General features: G+C 45.9%; 1 protein-coding gene across 7 annotated transcripts in view; it reads right to left on the bottom strand.

Annotated features, from left to right (window-relative positions):
• The window catches only part of LAMA2 (laminin subunit alpha 2), an 834,596-nt gene that overhangs the window by 156,285 nt on the left and 656,117 nt on the right, over window positions 1-22,194 (bottom strand). For all 7 annotated transcript variants that reach the window (XM_066605535.1, XM_066605537.1, XM_066605536.1 and 4 more), the window contains 2 exons: window positions 21,578-21,741; window positions 9,941-10,079 (listed from right to left, as the gene is read on the bottom strand). In XM_066605535.1, coding sequence (XP_066461632.1) covers window positions 9,941-10,079; window positions 21,578-21,741 — 303 coding nt within the window. The remainder of the gene's footprint in view (window positions 1-9,940; window positions 10,080-21,577; window positions 21,742-22,194) is intronic.

The following is a 22,194-nucleotide window of genomic DNA, read 5'->3' as shown; positions in this document are numbered from 1 at the left end:
GTGGGCACCGTGAGAGCAAATGTCTTTCAGTCAAGCATCTGGAAATGGTTCTGACAGACACAGGGGCAGAGAACAAAACAGTTGGAGCTGCTCATGTTTGTCGATGATCAGATGATCCTTTCTACTGGTGGTCTGTTGAGGGCGTCCTGAGCTCGGTAACCTTATGTGTGTACCTTGACTCATCCACTGGTCCCAACACCTTCTAACAGTTTGGTCAGAATGGCCCAGGTGACTGTCAATTCATTGATATGACCATCCAGCTTCTTGTGTTCCAATAATGTGCCCTTTCTCAAACTTTGTTAACTCTTTAATTGCATCGTAGAGGCATGTCTACTGGTCAACAAGTTCTACACAATCAGAAAAAGAGATCAACACTACATATAAGTAATCTGAGAGCCTTTTTATAGGCCATGGGTAGAACCAATTTTATGGCGTCAGGTGGCAAGGCCATTCATCTAATCATGCCACAACTCTAATCATTTGCATATCTGCCAGAGATGATCCTGCATGCAGAGTTCTGCAGCAAAACAACAACTCCTTCTAGATGCTTGTTTTTTTTAGATGTATTATAACATGCTATTACTATTTTATTTGCTCATTCTCTTTTTTGACATATAAATGTTTCCCATGGAGACCTCCGTGAAGATTTTGGCATTGGCTTCCTTGAAATCCTTTTATTACTTTAAAATTATTTGAAATGCCCTGTCTCATCCGTACTCATCTTGACAAAGGAAAAGGCTGTTAAGGAGGCTGGATGAAAAAAGCAAGACAAAAATAATTTTTGTACCTACTAAAATCTAACATTATTGGAGATGTTCTACTTCTTTTTCTAACTTCTTTTGCACAAGAATTTCAGAGCTAAAAAATATTTCTCTAAAGACTTATTCCCACAAGTAATATTCTCAAACGAGTTTTGTGAGGTTGCACAAAACTCGCACAAATATGAAATTCATTCTTTCGAATGGATTCATTCACACGAGCGCATTTTACATGATGTATCTTTTATTCTGAATCGCTAAGGTGTTTCAGAATAAACACATTTTGAAGTTTAACTCAGAGCTGAGTACTGAGTCACAGAGGCGGGCCACACTGGCCTTTCTCCGCCCACTGCATGCAGAGTGACATCTCTCTCCCTATACACAAAAGGGAAGAGAGCTGTGACTCTGCATGATGCAGGCAGTGGGAGCCCACTGTAGCCCGCCTTTGTGACTTGGAGCTCAGCTCTTAGGTAAACTTCAGCATGAACTTGGTGATAGAATGTCTTTAAACACTGAAGTCATACAGATTTCCTAAGCTACATATTATGGTCTGCAAACCAAGAATTAAATATGGATTTGAAAGCGGCTTTAAGCTGGTTTCACGCAATCTTTTTACAGATGTTTGCTGTAAAGCAACAGTAAAATATGAAATGACCTACAAACATTGTATTTTTTGCAGTTGCTGCGCTTTTTGAGTCTATGACATTTTTAGCAAATTATTACATGCTCCGGAGGTTTTTCTGTTTTTTTATTCATAGACTTGTCTTAGGAATTCCAATGAAAGAATGCATGTGTAACAAAAAAAATGCAAATGCAGGCATCATTAAAAAATGCATGCAGTTTCTTTGACGTTTTTTCACCTAAAAAAACTTCAAACAAAAAAACTGTCGGATTGAAGGGTTTTGACATCTTTTTTTTTTGAATGGCAGGTAAAATGGATTGCTCTAACAACATCTAATGTTAATGCTCATTCCACAAAGCAATGCTCATTCTGAAACAAATCCCTGAAAAAGTGTATTCAGAAATAGTCAATAATATTAACTTAACAATCATAACCATGAAACATGGAAAAATGGAATAAAAATTGCAATATATTTGTCTGATGAAGTTAATTGAGCTTCAGCAAAATGAAGTTGTATAGAATGTGAATACAGATTAATCCTAGATGGACACTTTACAAACTATCAAGCTATCCTGGATTTGGAGGGCTATTAGATACAGTATAATCAAAATAATAGCATAGAAAGGTCACATTTGCATGCCGTAATATGACTATGGCAAACAAAGAAAATATCTAGAAATCTACAAGCAATTGAGATGGAAATCGGAAAGTCTGGCTAAATGAGAAAAACTAACATTTCTATTATAAGGGGTGGATATGTCATTAAAATATACAAAAGAAATGTATTAGCTTATATAAATATCTACATATTTTGTGAAAATCATTGGGGTATATATTTTTCTACATTTCGTAAAAAAACAAAAAATGTTATTATTCGTGGCCACAGCCACCATCTTGCTTTAAGTATCCATGGCTGGTGCCATGCTCTGACTACCAGTCAGTTCCTCACTGCTTCCCGAAGGGCTCACATTCGTACATGCTTACATACTAAAAAGATCAGTCTGTACTCTGCTAAATTGTCTCCAACCTATGCCCTGTCAGCCCGGGCTATATTAGGTATCCTCCCTCTAAGGGCTCAGTTACATGGGCACATCCGGGTGCCGATGCGCCCGTATTCCTGCAGGATAAGACGGCCGCACTGCAGGTGCAGACGACTCTCCACACCGCCGGCAGAAAGAACACATGACCAGCTCCATTGCCGGTCATGTGTTCTTTCTTCTGGCGGTGCGGAGAGTTATCTGCACCTGCAGTGCAGCCGTCTTCTTCGTGCAGGAAGACGGGCGCATCGGCGCCCGGATGTGCTCGTGTGACTAAGCCCTAAGGAGTAAGCCTAAGCAATTTGGTTCCATTTGTCATTTTGCAAAACACACTCACTCCTGCGCAACTTTTTTGCGCAGTAAACAAGAGTACTTTGCAGACGTGCCTGCACAAAATACTGTGCATATTGGTACAAGCTCCGCTAGCTCTGATTTAAATGGTTTTTAAGCTCTTCAAAGTACTAACGACCACTCAAAGGTCCTTTATCACAAGTCAGTGAGTTACATGCTCCGCCCCTAATCACATGACGGTGATGTCATCACAGGTCTATTCCATAGCAACTGAGGCCATGGGGGTTTGTAGGGGATGCATAACTCACTTGGAATGACCTCCGGATGAAGGACCTGTGATGACGTCACTGTCATGTGATTGGAGGCGTAGCATGTAACTCATTCTGGATGATGAGGGGCAGAGCAAGAGTGAGTTACATACTCCACCACTGATCACATGACGGTGACATCATCACAAGTCCTGAACGCACATGTCTGTGGTCCGGCTAGGTGGTCATTAGTATTCCATAGCAACTGGGTTTGTAGGGGATGGAATACAAACGAACACCTACAGCAGCCATGTACTTACAGGACTTGTGATGATGTCACCATCATGTGATCAGTCACCTTTTCATCCCTTTTGTATGAAGAATGGATGCAGCAGAGCTGTGTGTGATGTACATGTAGCAGTGCCGTGTGTGTGACATACATGTAGCAGAGCACTGGTACTACCGTGTTTCCTCAAAAATAAGACAGTGTCTTATATTAATTTTTGTTCAAAAAGGTTTAACTTTGGGGGCGGAGCCTGGCTGCTGAGCTAGATGGTGGTCTGAATACAGAGCTCCCTCTCAGCGGTGCCTTCCAGGGCTAAATACAGCAGCTACAAGCAGCGCAGATGGGGAAGATTACAAAGGAGAGAGGAGGGGAACCCTCAGGAACACCCCGATCGCAAAAGGGACAAACAGATATGCAGAAATACCTTAAAGAACGGAGCGCACCCTCCCCCCGCTCCCAGCTAAAGATGGTGTCGGCCCGGGAACCTGCAGCATCTGCAGCAGCTCACAGTAAGGCAGAGGAGGAGGGGGGGTCATCAGAGGAAGAAGAGGGAGAGAATGTCTCTAGAGCTTTTATGAGAGACTTATTCTCCCAAGCCCTACTTCCACTCAAGTCAGATCTCGCAGAGATCAAGGAGGATCTGAAGCAAATGGGGTGACGTGTAGAGGACTGAGAATCCACCTCTGCCTCCATTATCTCACACTCATGTGAGATGGAGAAAATCATAAAAGAACAGCATGAGCAGCTTAACAAAACCCTGATAATGCAGGAAGACCTGGAGAACAGGAACAGGCGCAGCAACGTGCGCATCAAAGGGCTCCCTGAATCCTGGGCTACTGACTGTCTCCACAAAGTTGCAACAGAGATTTTCACCTCATTATTAGGAGCAGAAAGAGCCGCAGCTATTAACATTGAGCGGATACACAGAGCCCTGCGCCCTTTACCCCCTGCATCAGACCCCCCAAGGGACGTGGTCTGCAAACTGCTCATGTTTCCAGATGCTGTAGCAATACTGAGAGCAGCAAGACAGCAAAAAGATCTTCGCTATGCCGACACCCCTATACAGCTATACCAGGACTTAGCGCCCTCAACACTGGCGAAGCGCTGGGCACTGCGTCCGCTCCTGGAAATATTAAGAGAGAACGGCATAAAATATGCCTGGTTGTTCCCGTTTGGGCTGGGAGTTACTTACAAAGGTCGCAGGCTCAATGTACGAACCCCAGAAGATCTGCAACAGCTATGGCAACTAATAGAGGTAGAACCCATACAGCTTCAAGGATGGTTACCTTTGCCCGATTTACCAAGATTCCCCAGCCTAGCTGTGCAGGAGAATTGGCAGACTGTGAGCAATCCGAAATCGCCGAAGAATAGAAGGAAAAAATCAAAAGAAAACGTCGCAGAAATGGATACCTGAAAGAGACTCTAGTCCCGACTAAATTCGTACCTTTAAGTAGTTGTTCCCTCTCTCACCCCCCACCCTTAGACAATATTTTGAGAATAGTATTTCTCAGGGTGATGCACAACATTCATCAAGAGACCCTGGCTTACAGAACGGGAGGGGATTCGCCCCCAATATTGCCCCGAGTTCCTTATCTTGGGCAGGGAGAGAGGAATCAGCTGGCAGTTTGCCCGCCGAGGAAGAAGGGGTTATACCACATACTTCCAGACCCCCCCTCTCTCCCTTGGGTGACGACTCTGAGGTTTTCCCAGGTCGGGAACAAATGTCTTTCCCCATGCAGGACACGAATAGTCCTGGAGGGCGCCTGCCAGGTCAGGCTGTTGATAGTTTCCCTAGTGACCCTGTTGTTAGGGGTCACTGGTTCAACACCGATTGAAACTCTCCCTCCCCCCCCCCAGGAGGAGGACCGGAACTACACCGGACCTCTCCTTGACAGGGCGCAGAGTGCCAAAGTTCATTACTGTTTATACCTGACTTCTGTTTTTGTTTTTTTTTTTAACCTACTCATCCTTCCCGTCCCCCTCTTTCCCTCACTCCTCCCCCTACCCCTCAGGTGAGGACCCCAGTGGTATATTGCAAAAGTATAATCGTCAATTAATATTATCTTCTTTTCTCAGATATCGCTTTACCTTTCTACATACGGCAAACTATGAATGATCTACGCTTCACATCATTCAATGTCAAGGGCCTCAACTCGCCGCTGAAACGCCACAACATCGCAGTGCTGCTAAAAAGGTACAACTCGAAAATTGTTCTCCTGCAGGTTACGCATTTTAAAGGGGACAAGTGCTTCGCATTGCCAGGCAGACAGTACCACCAATGCTATCATAACTCCCACCCCTCCTCGGCATCTAAAGGAGTCTCCATACTCCTTCACAAGTCTGTGAATTTTGTATGTGAGTCCCAATATTCGGACGGAGAGGGGAGGGTGTTATTTCTTAAAGGTCTCTTGGATAATGTTAAAATCACTATAGCAAATTTATATGCTCCAAACACGGACCAGGTCACGTGGTTACTCAAATAGTTAGACACACTCAAACATTTTGCAATAGGTCACGTGATATTGGGGGGCGATTTTAATGTCACCCTTAACCCGGTATTAGACTCATCCGTGGGCCGATCCCAGATCTCGCAGGTCAAATTAAGAAAACTTAACCGAGGTCTCCAGGAATTGGGAATGATTGATGTATGGCGTCTCCTTAACCCCTCAGTGAGGGACTACACTTTTTTTTCTTCGGTCCATTCCTCTTTCCAGAGACTGGACTACCTGTTGATATCCAAGGGACTAGTGGAGTTTCTAAATAAAACGATAATAGATCCGCTGACCATCTCTGACCACGCCCCCATACACATCCTGCTCAGACCCATCCACCCACCCTGCAAAGAATGGAGATGGAGACTAAATCCGTCACTGTTGGACTTGGCTACAAAGCTCTCTAAAGCTATTGAGGAATACTTTCTTCTGAACGCGAACGGATAGGTCGGCACCCCCACTGTCTGGGAGGCCCATAAGGCCTATGTGAGAGGCTTATTAATCGCACTAGGCTCCAGGGTCAAGAAAAAATTACAAAAAGATATAGATACAAAACTCGCATCAATAGCTAAGCTGGAACAATCCGTCAAACTTTCACAGACTCTTGATAACTTGGAGAGACTAGAAGACTTAAGAAAAGATTTGAAACTCTGCCTTGAATCGAGGTTCAACAAAAAGGGCCTCTTTATGAAGCAGGTGGTGTACGCGCAAGGAAATAGGGGCTGCAAATTTATGACATCGCTAATTAAAAAAGCCCGGGCAAAGAACACAATTAGAGCCATCAAAACCACATCGGGCACAATGGCTACATCCTCTGAGGAAATTGCCAAAGAATTCCAGATGTTCTATAAAAAATTATACAACATACAAACATCCCACACGGGAGGAGGGAATCAGAGTTTGCAAGAACAAATTGACAGGTTCCTCCAGAAAGTAAATATGCCTAAGCTGGATCACCGGGAAGCGGAATCTCTGCTGACCCCGGTTTCCCAAGAGGAGGTAAAAAACCTGCCCGCCTAACAAAAGTCCAGGCCCTGACAGATTGACCAGAGCTTATTATAAAACCCTTCAGGCAGTGCTGGTTCCAAGGCTAACGGATCTCTTTAACGCCCTACTGGGGGGTAAAGAACTACCTAGACAGGCACAGGAGGCTCAGATTACCCTTATCCCAAAAGAAAATAAAGACCCCACACTTTGCGGAAATTATAGGCCGCTTTCGCTTATTAATTTGGACGTAAAGTTGTGGGCGAAGCTTTTGGCAAAAAGGCTCGAGGCCCTGGTCCCTTCCTTGATGGATGGGGAACAGGCAGGGTTCGTGAAGGGGAGAGAGGGCAAAGACAACTGTCATAGACTACTACACGCAGCTCGTTATGCCCAAAAACACCAAATTCCCCTAGCCTTTGTAGGCACAGACGCAGAAAAGGCGTTTGATAGGGTGAATTGGACATACATGAAAAGTGTACTGCTTAATTACAATCTACCACCAGACTTTGTATCTGCTATTTTTACACTCTACGCTAAACCCCACGCGAGACTGCGAGTAAATGATGCTATGTCCCCTCCATTTGAAATAAATAACGGTACACGGCAGGGGTGCCCTCTCTCCCCCACACTATTTGTTCTGGCTCTAGAGCCTCTCCTGGTGGAAGTAAGACAAAACCCGAACATTAAAGGCCTTTCAATTGGGGACAAGGTACTGTCTACAGCGGCATTCGCCGATGATATTGTCTTTTTGATCACCAACCCTATTGAGGGTCTCCCCGGGCTGGTGGGGCTGCTGAACCTCTTCGGAGAAATTTCAAATTTCAAAATCAACTTCCATAAATCCACAGTGCTGAATATCTCTATCCCCAGCACCCTTTCTAACACCCTCTCGACATCCTCCCCCTTTACGTGGTCAGAGGTGTCACTGGACTATTTAGGAGTGATTATAACAAAAAGAGCGGAAGACCTGTTCAAAGCTAACTTCATACCATTGGTAAACAAAATTAAGAGCCTTCTGAGATCATACGATATACCATGTATATCGTGGTTCGGTAGGAAGAACATCCTGAAGTCTTATATACTTCCAATAGTGCTTTATAGAATAAGGATGCTTCCTATTCACCTCCCTACAAGCTTTTTTAAAACCCTGCGCACCATTTTCTCCGGCTTTGTATGGAGACAACGGAGGCCGAGACTGGCCTATAGCCTAATGATAAGGAGGGGGCCTGAGGGAGGCATCGACCTGCCCAACATAAGCGATTATTACAGGGCTTCACAACTAGGTTACTGGATGAATCTAGTGAACCCGATAGGAGACAAGTTACTAGCAGCAATGGCCCTGCAATATAACAGGGAGGCTTCGGAGGGGGATTTATGGCTACCCGAAAAAAAACGCTATAGAGCAAAAAAATTTAATCGCTTGCTGAGAGGCCCGTGTGAAGTATGGGACGGGGTAAGAGAGAGGTTGGCTCCGTCACCCTCACCAACCTTTCCCCTGAATACAATACACAAAGTACTAGACCTCGGGGCTGATCCAGTCACTGAGTCGGTCTGGAAAAAATTCAGAACCCTCAGGATTGGAGACTTGCTTTCCATAGCGCATCTTTCCCCTTCAGAGATACTCCAAACCCTCCTGCCCTCGCATAAGCTATCTTTTCTACACCAAGCAATGGTGACCAGCGTAGTAGGAGAATTCATTAAGAGATATAAAGGGGCTAGACCTATGCTTCCCTTTGAGACTACCCTGAATAACAAAGACCCAAAAGTAAGGAAAATTGCTCCTCTACGTAAACGCTACATAACACCTCAGAGTATAACTAAACCAGCTTTCATTAGCTCCTGGGAGAAAGAGCTTGGCGTTTCTTTATCCCAAGAAGACATCAATTCAATATTAGCAACTTCATTTGGTATCTCCCCCTGCATTATGGCTCAGGAGGCGCACTATAAACTGCTTGTAAGGTGGTATAAGACCCCGCAGTGGCTCTATGCTTATAAATTAACCTCCCACGATAAATGTTGGAGGTGCGGTAGAGAGGAGGGGTCATACCTCTATCTATGGTGGAACTGCCCCCCCCTAAAATCCTACTGGAGGGGAGTTGAGGAGATCCTGAGGAAAATTAAACCAAACTTCACACTCTCACCAGAGATACTGTTCCTCTGGAGGCCTTCCGCAACTTTCCACCCCAGAAAGGACAAACTGATGGCATTCCTGATAGACTCAGCTAAAGCATTAATACCACTGCACTGGCAATGCGAAGCACCCCCCTCACTAAAACAATGGAAAGAAAGAGTAGATAGTCTCTTCAATCTAGAAGAGCTGTCGAGTTGGAAGAATGGCACACATAACAGATTTACCAAAATCTGGAACCCCTGGCGCAGCTTGAGGCTCCTGGACATCTTTTCTCATAGAGGTACCTCTCCTACTACCACCACCACCTGAACTCCCCCCCCCTTCCCTCCCGTCCCCCCTCCTTTCCCGCCCCATTTACCCCCCCCGCCAGTCTTCACTTAATTGTTTATTAAGAATTTTATGTTTGATGTTTTATCTCAACGCCTTGGTCTCAGGATTAGCGCTAAGTAGCGCGAAGCACCGGGATTATTGAGATGCAAAATGCGTACTTAGTATGAATGTAAGCAAACAGCTATACCTCAACCTAAGCTTGTAATTTGATCCAAATGATTGTTTGTTTCTTGCATTGAGTGAAAAGATAACTGTTTTTGATATCCTAGACGATTTGTCTGTTGGAAAACTTGAATAAAAATTGATTTAAAAAAAAAAAAAAAGGTTTAACTTTTTTACATGAATAGCTGCCTGGACACTATTTAAATTGACTTTTTTAATTAACTGTTAGCAGGGCTTAATTTTGGAGTAGGGCTTATATTTCAAGCATTCTCAAAAAGCCTGAAAAATCATTTTGCATCCTCAAAAATTCTGGAAAATCATGCTATGTCTTATTTTCAGGGAAACGGTATATAATTTTCTAATAATTACTAGTATATACCCCATGGCCTCTGTGAACTCCTTACAGGCTTTGTGCACACAGTTTGGCTCTATGCATGAGCCCTAAGGCATACTGGGGTAATAAGCAATTGCAAACATCAGCAATGATGCTTTGATTCAAAGCTGGATTTTGGTACGGAACATCCAATTGTTTCGGGTGATGGGTTAGTACTTACAAACACATACATATATAGCGTTTTTCATAACTACTTTGTCCTTACCAGTTCTTCTGCCTCATTTGCCTTGGCTTTGCCCTCCTTTGCAGTGTCCTCTGCATTGTCAATCAATTCCTTCATATTGCTATATGCCTTGAAAGCTACCGTAGCATTAAATGAAAGATTCTTGGCTTCAGCAAGGATTCTGTGAAAAGAGATAGGAATGTTAAATTCAAATCTAAATGAAACTCTGCAGAAATTAATTAATACATTTCCGCTATGGAAAAGCAATTTGTTTGGGTAATGACTCCAGTTGATATAATGGGTATGTAATCTTCATTGGTAGCATTTCCTCTTTGTAGACACAATGTCAGCAGTGTACACAGTTTCCTGCTCAGTCATTCAATCTCCTTCTCAACTGCTCTTTTTTAGCAGTTTGAGCCTGAAAACACACTGCCGTAGACATAAATACGTTCGGCAGTGCGCAGCGTGGTTGTGTCTGAACGAGGAAGACTTTCCCTCCCTCTCCAGCAGTTCAAACTCAGTGCCAGAGCGCAGGAGTTTGGAAAAAAGAGGCAGAAAGATAGCAGCTGCCCGATCTTCCCCGCTCCATGTATTCCCTACATGCGAGAAAATGGGGCATGTCCTACATTTTCTCCGCCGTAGCATTCACGGCCAAGAAATCGCCGCAGTGAAAATGAAACCACTATTGAGATCAGTGGTTTCGTTTTGTTCTGTTATACGGCTGTGATTATCACGGCTGTATAAGAGGAGAAAAACTCTCTCGTGTTTAAGCCCTGAGGGCTCCTTTAGATGAGCATATGTGCACGTATGCTTACCACAGCACAGCGCATGTGCGCATGAATGATGTTTGAAGAGCTACGTAATCAGCCTGTTGTGCGCATGTCAGTGCATATCACTGTAATATTTGTGCGCGCAGGGCCAGTTCACACTCAAGCGGGACATTCCCTTTCCGTGAGAGGCCGCCCCCCTTCCATTGGGACAAGTGCAGGACGCCGTGGCAATAGAAGTAGGTAAAAGACTATATGTTCACATACTTTATGTATCATTGTATGGTTTGAAAAGGTGCTCAACCCTATGAGCGCAGGGTCTTTTATAACTACGTTTATTCTTTTTTCCTTTCCGTAGAATTGATTGGTTTTTATAGCCTAATGAGGTCTAGCTATCGACTTTTCTTATAATAAGTACTAGCTGATATACCCGTCTTCGCCCGAGTTAATTTGGTACTGGTGTTTATCTGGTGTTCACACGGAAAATCTTATGAAGTCGTGGTTACTTTAGATAAATGCATTTTGTTTTGCTGAGAAGATAACTGTCTCATATATTGCGGGGTACAGATATGTTATTAGTTACATAACATAGGAATGGTCATGTCAAATTTCAAGTTTGTGCAGTACAGATGTGTTTTATTAGTTACATTACATAGGGGGTCACTTACTTTTATGCATAGGATTGAATAATCAAGTTCCAACCCTTTAAATTTCCAATATTTAGTATGCAAAGAATGGTCATGGCAAATTTCACATTTGTGCGGTAAAAATTTGTGTAATTATTTGTTGCACTGGGAAGTGAGAGAATTACGTAAAGTTTGGACGCTAATTCTTTTGCGCTTAGAATTGAATAATCGAGTTGGGACCCATTAGCTTTTCCTATTTATGACATAATCAAAGCTCGTGCCAAATTTCAAGTTTTTATAACATCAGGAAGTGAGAGAATTAGATTACGTACGTAATCACGCACAAAATGCACACATGCAAAAGGCTCTTATGAGAAGAAGCCCATTGGAATTAATGGGTTCTATTCTCTGTGTTTAGTGCACGCAGAACTTGCGTGCACAAATACGCACGCAAATACGGCCATGTGAAGGAGCCCTAATATAGACATACATATTGTGAGGCAATATGCTGTCATGATATCATTCATAAGCAAGGTCAGCCTGACCTTGCATATAAAAGCATGTCTGCCATGTAGAGGTCTGTAGTCAGCTTCTGTACTGAAAAGCCATAGTGCAGCAACACTTGTTAAAAAGCCACCGGCGGGTGATAACTACCTTGTAAAGGCGGCTGTAATCCCATGAACAATATTAATTTAGGAGTTGCCAGAAAACCTTGGTTTCCAGCCAGCGTAGGCCCATGCATACTGATTCACAAACCAAGATTGCATCCAACCAACCTCTGCACGGAGGACCCGAGGGCTCCCAAAAACAGCTAGATGAGCTATTGCACCATGACATACCCGTAGCAGAGCGAGAGTTTGACTTGGCTATTGACTATGAGATACTAACAACTGAATTGGTGCAAAGAATAACACCTAATATACAAAAGGCATCCCTTGTATATTTCCAATCAGCAATCACCCTCAGCCCTAACAGGATGGACAAGAAGAAAAACATGGAGCTACAACTTGAAACAGAATGGGTGATCATCCTGACCCCCTATGTTGAAATGGCTACCACATGATTGGTTGATTAGTTACACTAAGAGGCAGTTTGGTGTATCTGTCTGTCTGTCTATCATCGGTCTATAGTATATTTCTAGTATATTTATACGGCACTTGTTTAAACTTCAGTGAATCTCTGCAGCTCAGACTCTGAATCCTATAACTCGAGTTCTGTACGCATTCTGCCAAGCAGTTGATAAAGATTTTGCTGCCAGCTGAGCACTGCAGGTGATGTTGTCTGTTGGACAAGTACATATCTGGTACACAGGTAGGTGGCACTGCCACACAGTGTTTTACTTGAATTCAAGCCAGCTGCAATATTTTATTGAAAGAGATGTGCTTGTATCTGGTATTAGCAGGATGCATTAATGCTCAGAGCAAATGAGAGCTTGGTACATTTCGAAAATATTTTAATTGAAGTGCAACAGGCCAGCAATGACCACATAAATTTGGAGGTATATTGGTTTAGTGAATCATAATTTACATACTTAATTATACCGCACATGGCAAATTGCTAAAGCAAATGGAAAACCTGCAAATATGATATTACCGCTTGATCTAGATATAGGCTAGAAATCTCACAATATAAACATGTTGTGCTCATGATTACCTCATCTCTGTAGAAGAGAAATACAATATAATGTCCTTTGTAGAAAACACTCAAATTCTTAAGTTGCATAAAGGGCCTACATAACAATGGGAGGGGGTGTGAGGACGAGGAGCCTTGTGATTATTGAGCCAGCCCAACTTTCTTTTCTGATGTCATTTAAATTTTATTTGATAGGATAAGTCGCACCTATTGTGTGATAGGTTCTTGTTATCAGCCTGTGGATGCAGTGGTTCTCATGACTAGTTCCATATCCCAACCAATATGGTGCTAGGGAGTTAAAATGCTTGTTGCCATATTGGTTGGAAAGGTTACCGTGACATGCACTACATGAGATTGCAAAGGTGTGACTATGCCGTGTGCACTCACAGGAGTATTGGTATGCTCAACAAGGAGTGATCAGTGTTTAGGTGACAGCGAATGGGAAATGCTGCTGACTAACTGACCACAGACATGACACAGTGTGCACCCAAGAGGGGTAAGTGGAGTTGGAGTCTTTGTGGACATGTGTCCTTGCTACAGCATACTAACTCTTTGCCAATGACTGATGTCAAAGTGTGGAAGTCACCCTAATGTTGTGGTGGAAGGAAAGTGGTGCATGTATAAAGTTCGTTGATAAATAGTGGTACAAGTGTACACAGGAGATGCTACCGGCCAGACATGTACCTGTACAAGACAGGTCAAGAAGTACACAGTGGGAGTGAGAGAAAAATGGCTCATGGCGCAATGACTCCAAAAAAATGGTGGTGATGGTAAGATCTAAAGATTTTATTATATGAGGAGTAAAACCAGCAGAACAAATGTGTTTTGAGGGACAACGTACAGTTCAGACACCAGGAGCTACACCTGCAGCCTGGTCCTCTCTCTGTAGTTTCCCTATTGGCCGTGCTACTATGGCAACCTAAATACTGACCATAGCCATCCAGCATGTCATGCCCCAGCAATTATTGAAAAGGAGGTTTTCCCTCAAAACACATTTGTTCTGCTGGTTTTACTCCTCATGTAATTAAATCTTTATATCTTACCATCATCACCATTTTTTTGAGTCGTTGCGACAGTCATTCCCATTGTGTACCCTAATATGGTGGCTGCTAGAATGCCTAAGGCAAGAGAGACTGAGGTTCGAACTGTGGCCAGGCTTTGGCCTGTTGGATAATAATAATAATAAACTTTATTTGTATAGCGCCAACATATTCCACAGCGCTTACATAGACAGGGGGAATACAGAAAGACAAAATACAAAAGTTACAGAACCACGGTTACATATAGTAATTAGAAATGAGCGAGCGTACTCGTCCAAGCTGGATACTCATTCGAGTATTAGGGTGTTCGAGATGCTCGTTACTCGAGACGAGTACCACGCGATGTTCGAGTTACTTACACTTTCATCTCTGAGACATTTGCGCGCTTTTCTGGCCAATAGAAAGACATGGAAGGCATTACAACTTCCTCCTGTGATGTTCCAGCCCTATACCACCCCCCTGCAGTGAGTGGCTGGGGAGATCAGATGACACCCGAGTATTAAAATCTGCCCTGCCCACGGCTCGCCACAGATGCATTCTGATAGAGATCAGGGACAGTGCTGCTGATGCTGCTGCTGCTATAGGGAGAGCGTTAGGAGTTATTTTAGGCTTGAAGAACCCCAACGGTCCTTCTTAGGGCCACATCTGACCGTGTGCAGTACTGTTGAGGCTGCTTTTAGCAGTGTTGCACATAAATTTTTTTTTGTATATCGGGCGTGCAGAGCATTGCGTCCTCAGTCTGCAGTCATTAAGAAGAAGTATAGTGCCCTATACTAGAGATAAAGAGCGACACTTCAAGACATAAGGTACAGCTTGAAGAAATATCTCACAGTACTGGTGAGGCAGGGAAAGAGATATACAGGCTATATAGGCGGTGGGCTTTTTCAAAAAAATTGGGGGAAAATACTATATTTGGGCTGCCTGTGACCGTGTACAGTTTACTGTGTGTCTGCTGGGGGTAGTAGTCCTAATTAATACGCAGCTAAGCGTTACAGCAGGCTTGCGCAAAATTGTTTCCTGGCTCTGCTGTCTCCGTTACATCACCGCCATCATCCCGGCAGAGGGAATCAGTATACATAATATTATACGCTGCCTACAGTATCTGTCTACTGGGGGTAGTAGTCCTAATTAATACGCAGCTAAACATTACAGCAGGCTTGCGCAAAATTGTTTCCTGCCTCTGCTGTCTCCGTTACATCACCGCCGTCATCCCGGCAGAGGGAAACAGTATACATAATATTATACGCTGCCTACAGTATCTGTCTGCTGTGGGTAGAAGTCCAAATTAATACGCAGCTAAGCGTTACAGCAGCCTTGCGCAAAATTGTTTCCTGCCTCTGCTGTCTCCGTTACATCACCGCCGTCATCCCGGCAGAGGGAAACAGTATACATAATATTATACGCTGCCTACAGTATCTGTCTGCTGGAGGTAGTAGTCCTAATTAATACGCAGCTAAGCGTTACAGCAGGCTTGCGCAAAATTGTTTCCTGCCTCTGCTGTCTCCGTTACATCACCGCCGTCATCCCGGCAGAGGGAAACAGTATACATAATATTATACGCTGCCTACAGTATCTGTCTGCTGTATCAGCTCAGCATTTAAAAAAAGTAGAAGCAAAATACTTAAGGCCTACTACTGGCCTTTGGCCACATGACTGCTTCTGAGCTGTGAATTCCACTAGCTCAGTGATACGCACCTACGTCTCACTACAGGCGTGCGCAAAATTGTTTCCTGGCTCTGCTGTGCGTTCCGTAAGCGAAGTCAGCCTCCAACCACAGGCCAATAAGCGGCACATTTAATTACAGCGTTCTGTTTCTGCTCTACTCGTAATACACCATGCTGAGGGGTAGGGGTAGGCCTAGAGGACGTGGCCCCCGGCGAAGACGCGGAGGCCCAAGTCAGGGTGTGGGCACAGGCCGAGCTCCTGATCCAGGTGTATCGCAGCCGACTGTTGCGGGATTAGAGGCACGTTTCTGGCGTCCCCAGAATCATCTCACAATTAATGGGTCGACGCGGTAGACCTTTATTAGAAAATGAGCAGTGTGAGCAGGTCCTGTCGTGGATGGCAGAAAGTGCATCCAGCAATCTATCGACCACACAGTCTTCTAGGCCGTCCACAACTGCAACTCTGAATCCTCTGGCTGCTGCTCCTCCTTCCTCCCAGCCTCCTCACTCCATTACAATGACACATTCTGAGGAGCAGGCAGACTCCCAGGAACTGTTCTCGGGCCCCTGCCCAGAATGGGCAACAATGGTTCCTCTCCCACCGGAGGAGTTTGTCGTGACCGATGCCCAACCTTTGGAAAGTTCCCGGGGTCCGGGGGATGAGGCTGGGGACTTCCGGAAACTGTCTCAAGAGCTTTCAGTGGGTGAGGAGGACGATGACGATGAGACACAGTTGTCTATCACTCAGGTAGAGCAGCTGGATGATGAGGTGACTGACCCCACCTGGTTTGCTACGCCTACTGAGGACAGGTCTTCAGAGGGGGAGGCAAGTGCAGCAGCAGGGTAGGTTGGAAGAGGCAGTGCAGTGGCCAGGGGTAGAGGCAGGGCCAGACCGAATAATCCACCAACTGTTTCCCAAAGCGCCCCCTCGCGCCATGCCACCCTGCAGAGGCTGAGGTGCTCAAAGGTCTGGCAGTTTTTCACTAAGAGTGCAGACGACCGACGAACTGTGGTGTGCAAGGTTTGTCACGCCAAGATCAGCCGTGGAGCCACCACCACCAGCATGCGCAGACATATGATGGCCAAGCACCCCACAAGGTGGGATGAAGGACGTTCACCGCCTCCGGTTTGCAGCACTGCCTCTCCCCCTGTGCCCCAAACTGCCACTGAGATCCAGCCCCCCTCTCAGGACACAGGCAGTACTGTCTCCCGGCCTGCACCCACACCCTCACCTCCGCTGTCCTCGGCCCCATCCAGCAATGTCTCTCAGCGCACCGTCCAGCCGTCGCTAGCGCAAGTGTTTGAGTGCAAGCGAAAGTATGCAGCCACACACCCGCACGCTCAAGCGTTAAACGTGCACATAGCCAAATTTATCAGCCTGGAGATGCTGCCGTATAGGCTTGTGGAAACGGAGGCTTTCAAAAACATGATGGCGGCGGCGGCCCCGCACTACTCGGTTCGCAGTCACCACTACTTTTCCCGATGTGCCGTCCCAGCCCTGAACGACCACGTCTCCCGCAACATTGTACACGCCCTCACCAACGCGGTTACTGCCAAGGTCCACTTAACAACGGACACGTGGACAAGTACAGGCGGGCAGGGCCACTATATCTCCCTGACGGCACATTGGGTGAATTTAGTGGAGGCTGTGACCGAGTCAGAGCCTGAGACCGCTCACGTCCTACCCACCCCCAGAATTGCGGGCCCCAGCTCAGTGCTGGTATCTGCGGCGGTGTATGCTTCCTCCACTAAACCACCCTCCTCCTCCTCCTCCTATGCAACCTCTGTCTCGCAATCAAGATGTGTCAGCAGGAGCACGTCGCCAGCAGTCAGTGTCGCGCGGCGGGGCAGCACAGCGGTGGCAAAGCGTCAGCAGGCCGTGCTGAAACTACTCAGCTTAGGAGAGAAGAGGCACATGGCCCACGAACTGCTGCAGGGTCTGACAGAGCAGACCGACCGCTGGCTTTCGCCGCTGAGCCTCCAACTGGGAGAAGCCCACCTGCATTAAACCTGACGTTACCTCAGCTGTGCTGGGCACTGCAATGGGATATATTTATGTACCGCCGGTGGCTTACTGGGACTAACCCATGCTGTCGGTCCACACGGAGTTATAACTGCATGTGTACACTTCTAAAGAACCCCAGTCTGACTGGGGCATGCAGTGTGGGCCGAAGCCCACCTGCATTAAACCTGACGTTACCTCAGCTGTCCAGGGCACTGCAATGGGATACATTTATGTACAGCCGGTGGGTTCCAGGGAGCCACCCATGCTGTGGGTGCACACGGAATTCCCATTGCGGAGTTGTACCTGCCTGTGACTATTTATAAAAAACCCCGGTGTGACTGCGGCATGCAGACACCTTGACAGAATGAATAGTATGTGGCACATGGGTTCCCCATTGCTATGCCCACGTGTGCAGCTCCTGATGGAGGTGGTACAGGATTGGATTTCTCATTGCTTCTGTACAGCATTATGGGCTATCGCCCCACCTCTTTTAAAGAGGGTCACTGCCTGGCCGTACCAACCCTCTGCAGTGTGTGCCTGCGGTTCCTCCTCATGGCAGACGCACTTATAAATAGACATGAGGGTGGTGTGGCATGAGGGCAGCTGAAGGCTGCGCAGGGACACTTTGGTGTGCGCTGTGGACACTGGGTCATGCGGGGGGGGGGGGGGGGGGTTGGTTGGGCAGCATGTAACCCAGGAGAAGTGCTTGCTAATGAGGGTTTTTCAGAAGTAAAAATTGTTGGGAGGGGGGGGCACTCTTGCCGCTATTGTGGCTTAATAGTGGGATCTGGGAACTTGAGATGCAGCCCAACATGTAGCCCGTCGCCTGCCCTATCCGTTGCTGTGTCGTTCCCATCACTTTCTTGAATTGCCCAGATTTTCACAAATGAAAACCGTAGCGAGCATCGGCGATATACAAAAATGCTCGAGTCGCCCATTGACTTCAATGGGGTTCGTTACTCGAAACGAACCCTCGAGCATCGCGAAAATTTCGTCTCGAGTAACGAGCACCCGAGCATTTTGGTGCTCGCTCATCTCTAATAGTAATCAGTTGATTGATACAATAGGGGTGAGGGTCCTGCTCCAACGAGCTTACATACTACGAATAGTGGGGTGATACAGAAGGTAAAAGGGCTGGAGATGTGCACGGTATGGCGAAGTAGAAGAGTGAGTGATGTTATACACAGACAATGGTCAGACATTTAGCCGTGTGACGGCAGAAACGGTATGACTGCAGGAGCGGTTTATGATGGCTAGCAGGGATTGCAGTCAGTAGGTCAGGGAGCAAGTTATCAGGTGGAGTACAGAGGGGTTTGTTTAGGAAATGCGGTATGCCTCCCTGAAGAGGTGCGTTTTTAGAGCACACCTGAAGTTTTGCGAGTCCTGGATTGCTTGGATAGCCTTTGGTAGTGCATTCCAGAGGACCTGTGCTGCTCTGGAGAAGTCTTGGAGGCGGGAATGAGAAGTTCGAATTAAAGGGGCACTCAGTCTGGTTTCATTAGCAGAGCGGAGAGCCCGGGCTGGGTGATGGATTGTGATGAGGGAAGCAATATAGGGGGGCGCTGCACTGTGAAGGGCTTTGTGGATGAAGGTAACGAGTTTAAATTGAATTCTGAATTTAACAGGCAGCCATTGCAGTGACCGGCACAGGGCAGAGGCGTCCGAGTAGCGGCTGGACAGGAAGATGAGCCTGGCTGCCGCATTCAGGATGGATTGGAGAGGGTAGAGTCTGGTGCAGGGGAGGCCGATCAGCAACGAGTTGCAATAATCGAGCCGGGAGTGGATGAGGGCAACAGTAAGCGTTTTTAGCGTGTCCTCCGTGAGAAAAGATTCTTGCGATGTTCTTGAGGTGCAGCTGACATGTTCGGGCCAGAGATTGGATGTAGGTGGTAAAAGAGAGATCAGAGTCAAATATGACCCCAAGGCAGCGGGCGTGTTGTCTAGGAGTTATGGTGGTGCCACACACTGAGATGGATATGTCAGGATGAGGTCGGTTAGTGGAGGGTGGAAATATCAGTAAGTCAGTTTTAGAGAGGTTTAGTTTTAGGTAGAGAGAGGACATAGTGTTAGAGACAGCGGACAGACAGTCGGTGATGTTTTGGAGGAAAGGTGCAGAGATGTCACGGGCAGAGGTGTATAGCTGGGTGTCGACAGCATACAGGTGGTATTGGAGGCCAAATCTCCTGATGGTTTGTCCAATAGGGGCTGTGTAGATAGAGAAAAGAAGGGGGCCGAGGACTGAGCCCTGGAGGACCCCAACAGCAAGAGGAAGAGGAGGGGAGGTAGAGCCAGCAAAGGAGACACTGAAAGAGCGGTCAGATAGGTAGGAGGAGAACCAGGAGAGAGCAGTGTCCTTTAGGCCAATGGAGCGAAGCATACTGAGGAGGAGTTTGTGGTCAACAGTGTCAAACGCTGTGGAAAGGTCGAGGAGGATCAGTAGGGAGTAATCGCCCCTCGATTTGGCTGTCAGTAGGTCATTGGATACCCTAGTAAGGGTAGTTTCGGTCGAGTGTTGAGGTCGGAAACCAGACTGTAGGGGGTCTAGGAGAGAGTGCACTGATAGATGGCTTACAAGGCGGAAGTAAACCAGGCGTTCTAGTAGTTTGGAGATGAAGGGGAGGTTTGAGATGGGTCGGTAGTTGGCAGCATCAGTCGTGTCCAGAGTCAGCTTCTTTAGCAGTGGGGATATGATGGCGTGTTTGAAAGAAGAGGAAAAGATGCCAGAGGTCAGAGAGAGGTTGAATATAGTGGTGAGATGGGGCATAACCATTGGGGAGAGGGATCGGAGGAGGTGGGAGGGGAGAGGGTCACTAGCGCAGGTGGTGGGGCGAGCAGAGAAGAGCAATTTGGAAACTTCTTCCTCTGTCGCTGGTCTGAGTACAGACAGTGAGCAGGAGCTAGATACAGTGCTGACAAGACTAGGGTCAGGGCTAGTCTGGGATTGGAAAGTAATTTTCTGACTGATGTCATCTTATGGGATGGGGACAGTGGGGACTCCAAATCAACAGCTTCCTCCCTGGGGTGCTGAGGAAGGAGCGAGAGAGAAGGTTGTTATTGAGAAAGCCATTTTGAAACGCATTGCACTAAACCACTGATGTACTGTAAGTGTGCCTCTCCAAAAAAGAAGATATTAATTGTTTGTACTGAACTATGTTTGTGACAGAGACCTTTCCCAAGAGTCAATTATTACAGATACTGAAAGACTTTCCTTCTTAGGGCTGATATGCAACGAAACTCACCCACTGTGACCGCTTTATGTTTTGGAATATATTTTTAGTAGAGTGTTAAAGAATAGAGATGAGCGAACGTACTCGGATAAGCACTACTCGTCCGAGTAATGTGCTTTATCCGAGTACCTCCCCGCTCGTCCTGAAAGATTCGGGACGCGCTGCGGAGCGGGGAGCTGCAGGGGAGAGCGGGGAGGAACGGAGGGGAGATCTTTCTCTCCTTCTCTCCCGCCCGCTCTCCCCTGCTCCCCGCTGCGACTCACCTGTCAGCAGCGGAGCGCCCCGAATCTTTCAGGACGAGCGGCGAGATACTCGGATAAAGCACATTAATCTGACGAGTAGTGCTTATCCGAGTACGTTCGCTCATCTCTATTAAAGAATTGACTCTCGCTTCCACTGTATTATTTTATCTATCTGCAACAATTCCAGAAGAACCTGCTCCCCACCCATATTACTGAGGCAAAAACAAAGATTGAGGCTCCTTCCAGGTTCGTTTGGCACAGCTACACTTTTAACCACTTAGCAGGAACTCCTGGTTTCCACATGTAATTTGTAACTTTATTCCTAACATTATAGCAAGTGAGGTAAAAACATCACAACCCATTAACTTTAAATGGGACAAAACTAACCTAGAATCAGCCCATAATTCCATGGGCCCCATAGCACCTGCTAGGGTTTCCTCTCTTTTTATATGCACTTCTGAAACTTTGTTACTTACCCATCAAGTTTTGCAGAAGAATCCTTCAACTGGGCTGCATGCAGTTCAGCCTGGAGTACTTGCTCTGGAAGGTCCCTCGTTTGGATCTCATTGGTAAGATTTTCTATTTTTTCATCTAAATTTTCAGCCATTTCTGGAAGACGTTTATTCATATTGATCAGGTCCTGTCAAATATAAAAATACAACATTATATTAAAACATATGGGTTAACATGGGTACAGTTTCTTCTTGTGAAGACCGCCTAGTAGGCATGTGGAGACATAAAAGGCTGTGCAATGCTCCTCTAGGAAATTTGGTATGCAAATAGGAGGTATTACAGTACCGCTGCAGCAGCACCAATTAGAAGATAGCTTTCCTACAAGAAAATGTTCAACCTTTTAACAGGCTTATATTCCCAGTCATGTTACAAGGCCTTTTTAAAGTCCGACATTGACTTGAAGATAAGCTGCCTTCTAATAGGTGGTACTGTATTCAAATAACAGTGACATCATTTATCAACCACTCTCTTAACGGACAGTGACATTTAAAGGGGGAATTCTACCACAACAGTAACATTCTTATTATTCCTAGAATAAAACTTAAAGAAATACTAATAACAAAATGTCTATGTATGAGCT

The sequence above is a fragment of the Eleutherodactylus coqui genome, chromosome 1, assembly GCF_035609145.1.
Source record: "Eleutherodactylus coqui strain aEleCoq1 chromosome 1, aEleCoq1.hap1, whole genome shotgun sequence".
Lineage (NCBI taxonomy): Eukaryota > Metazoa > Chordata > Amphibia > Anura > Eleutherodactylidae > Eleutherodactylus > Eleutherodactylus coqui.
Note: the sequence above shows the minus strand (reverse complement) of the source record. Positions and strands in the feature narration are given on the sequence as shown.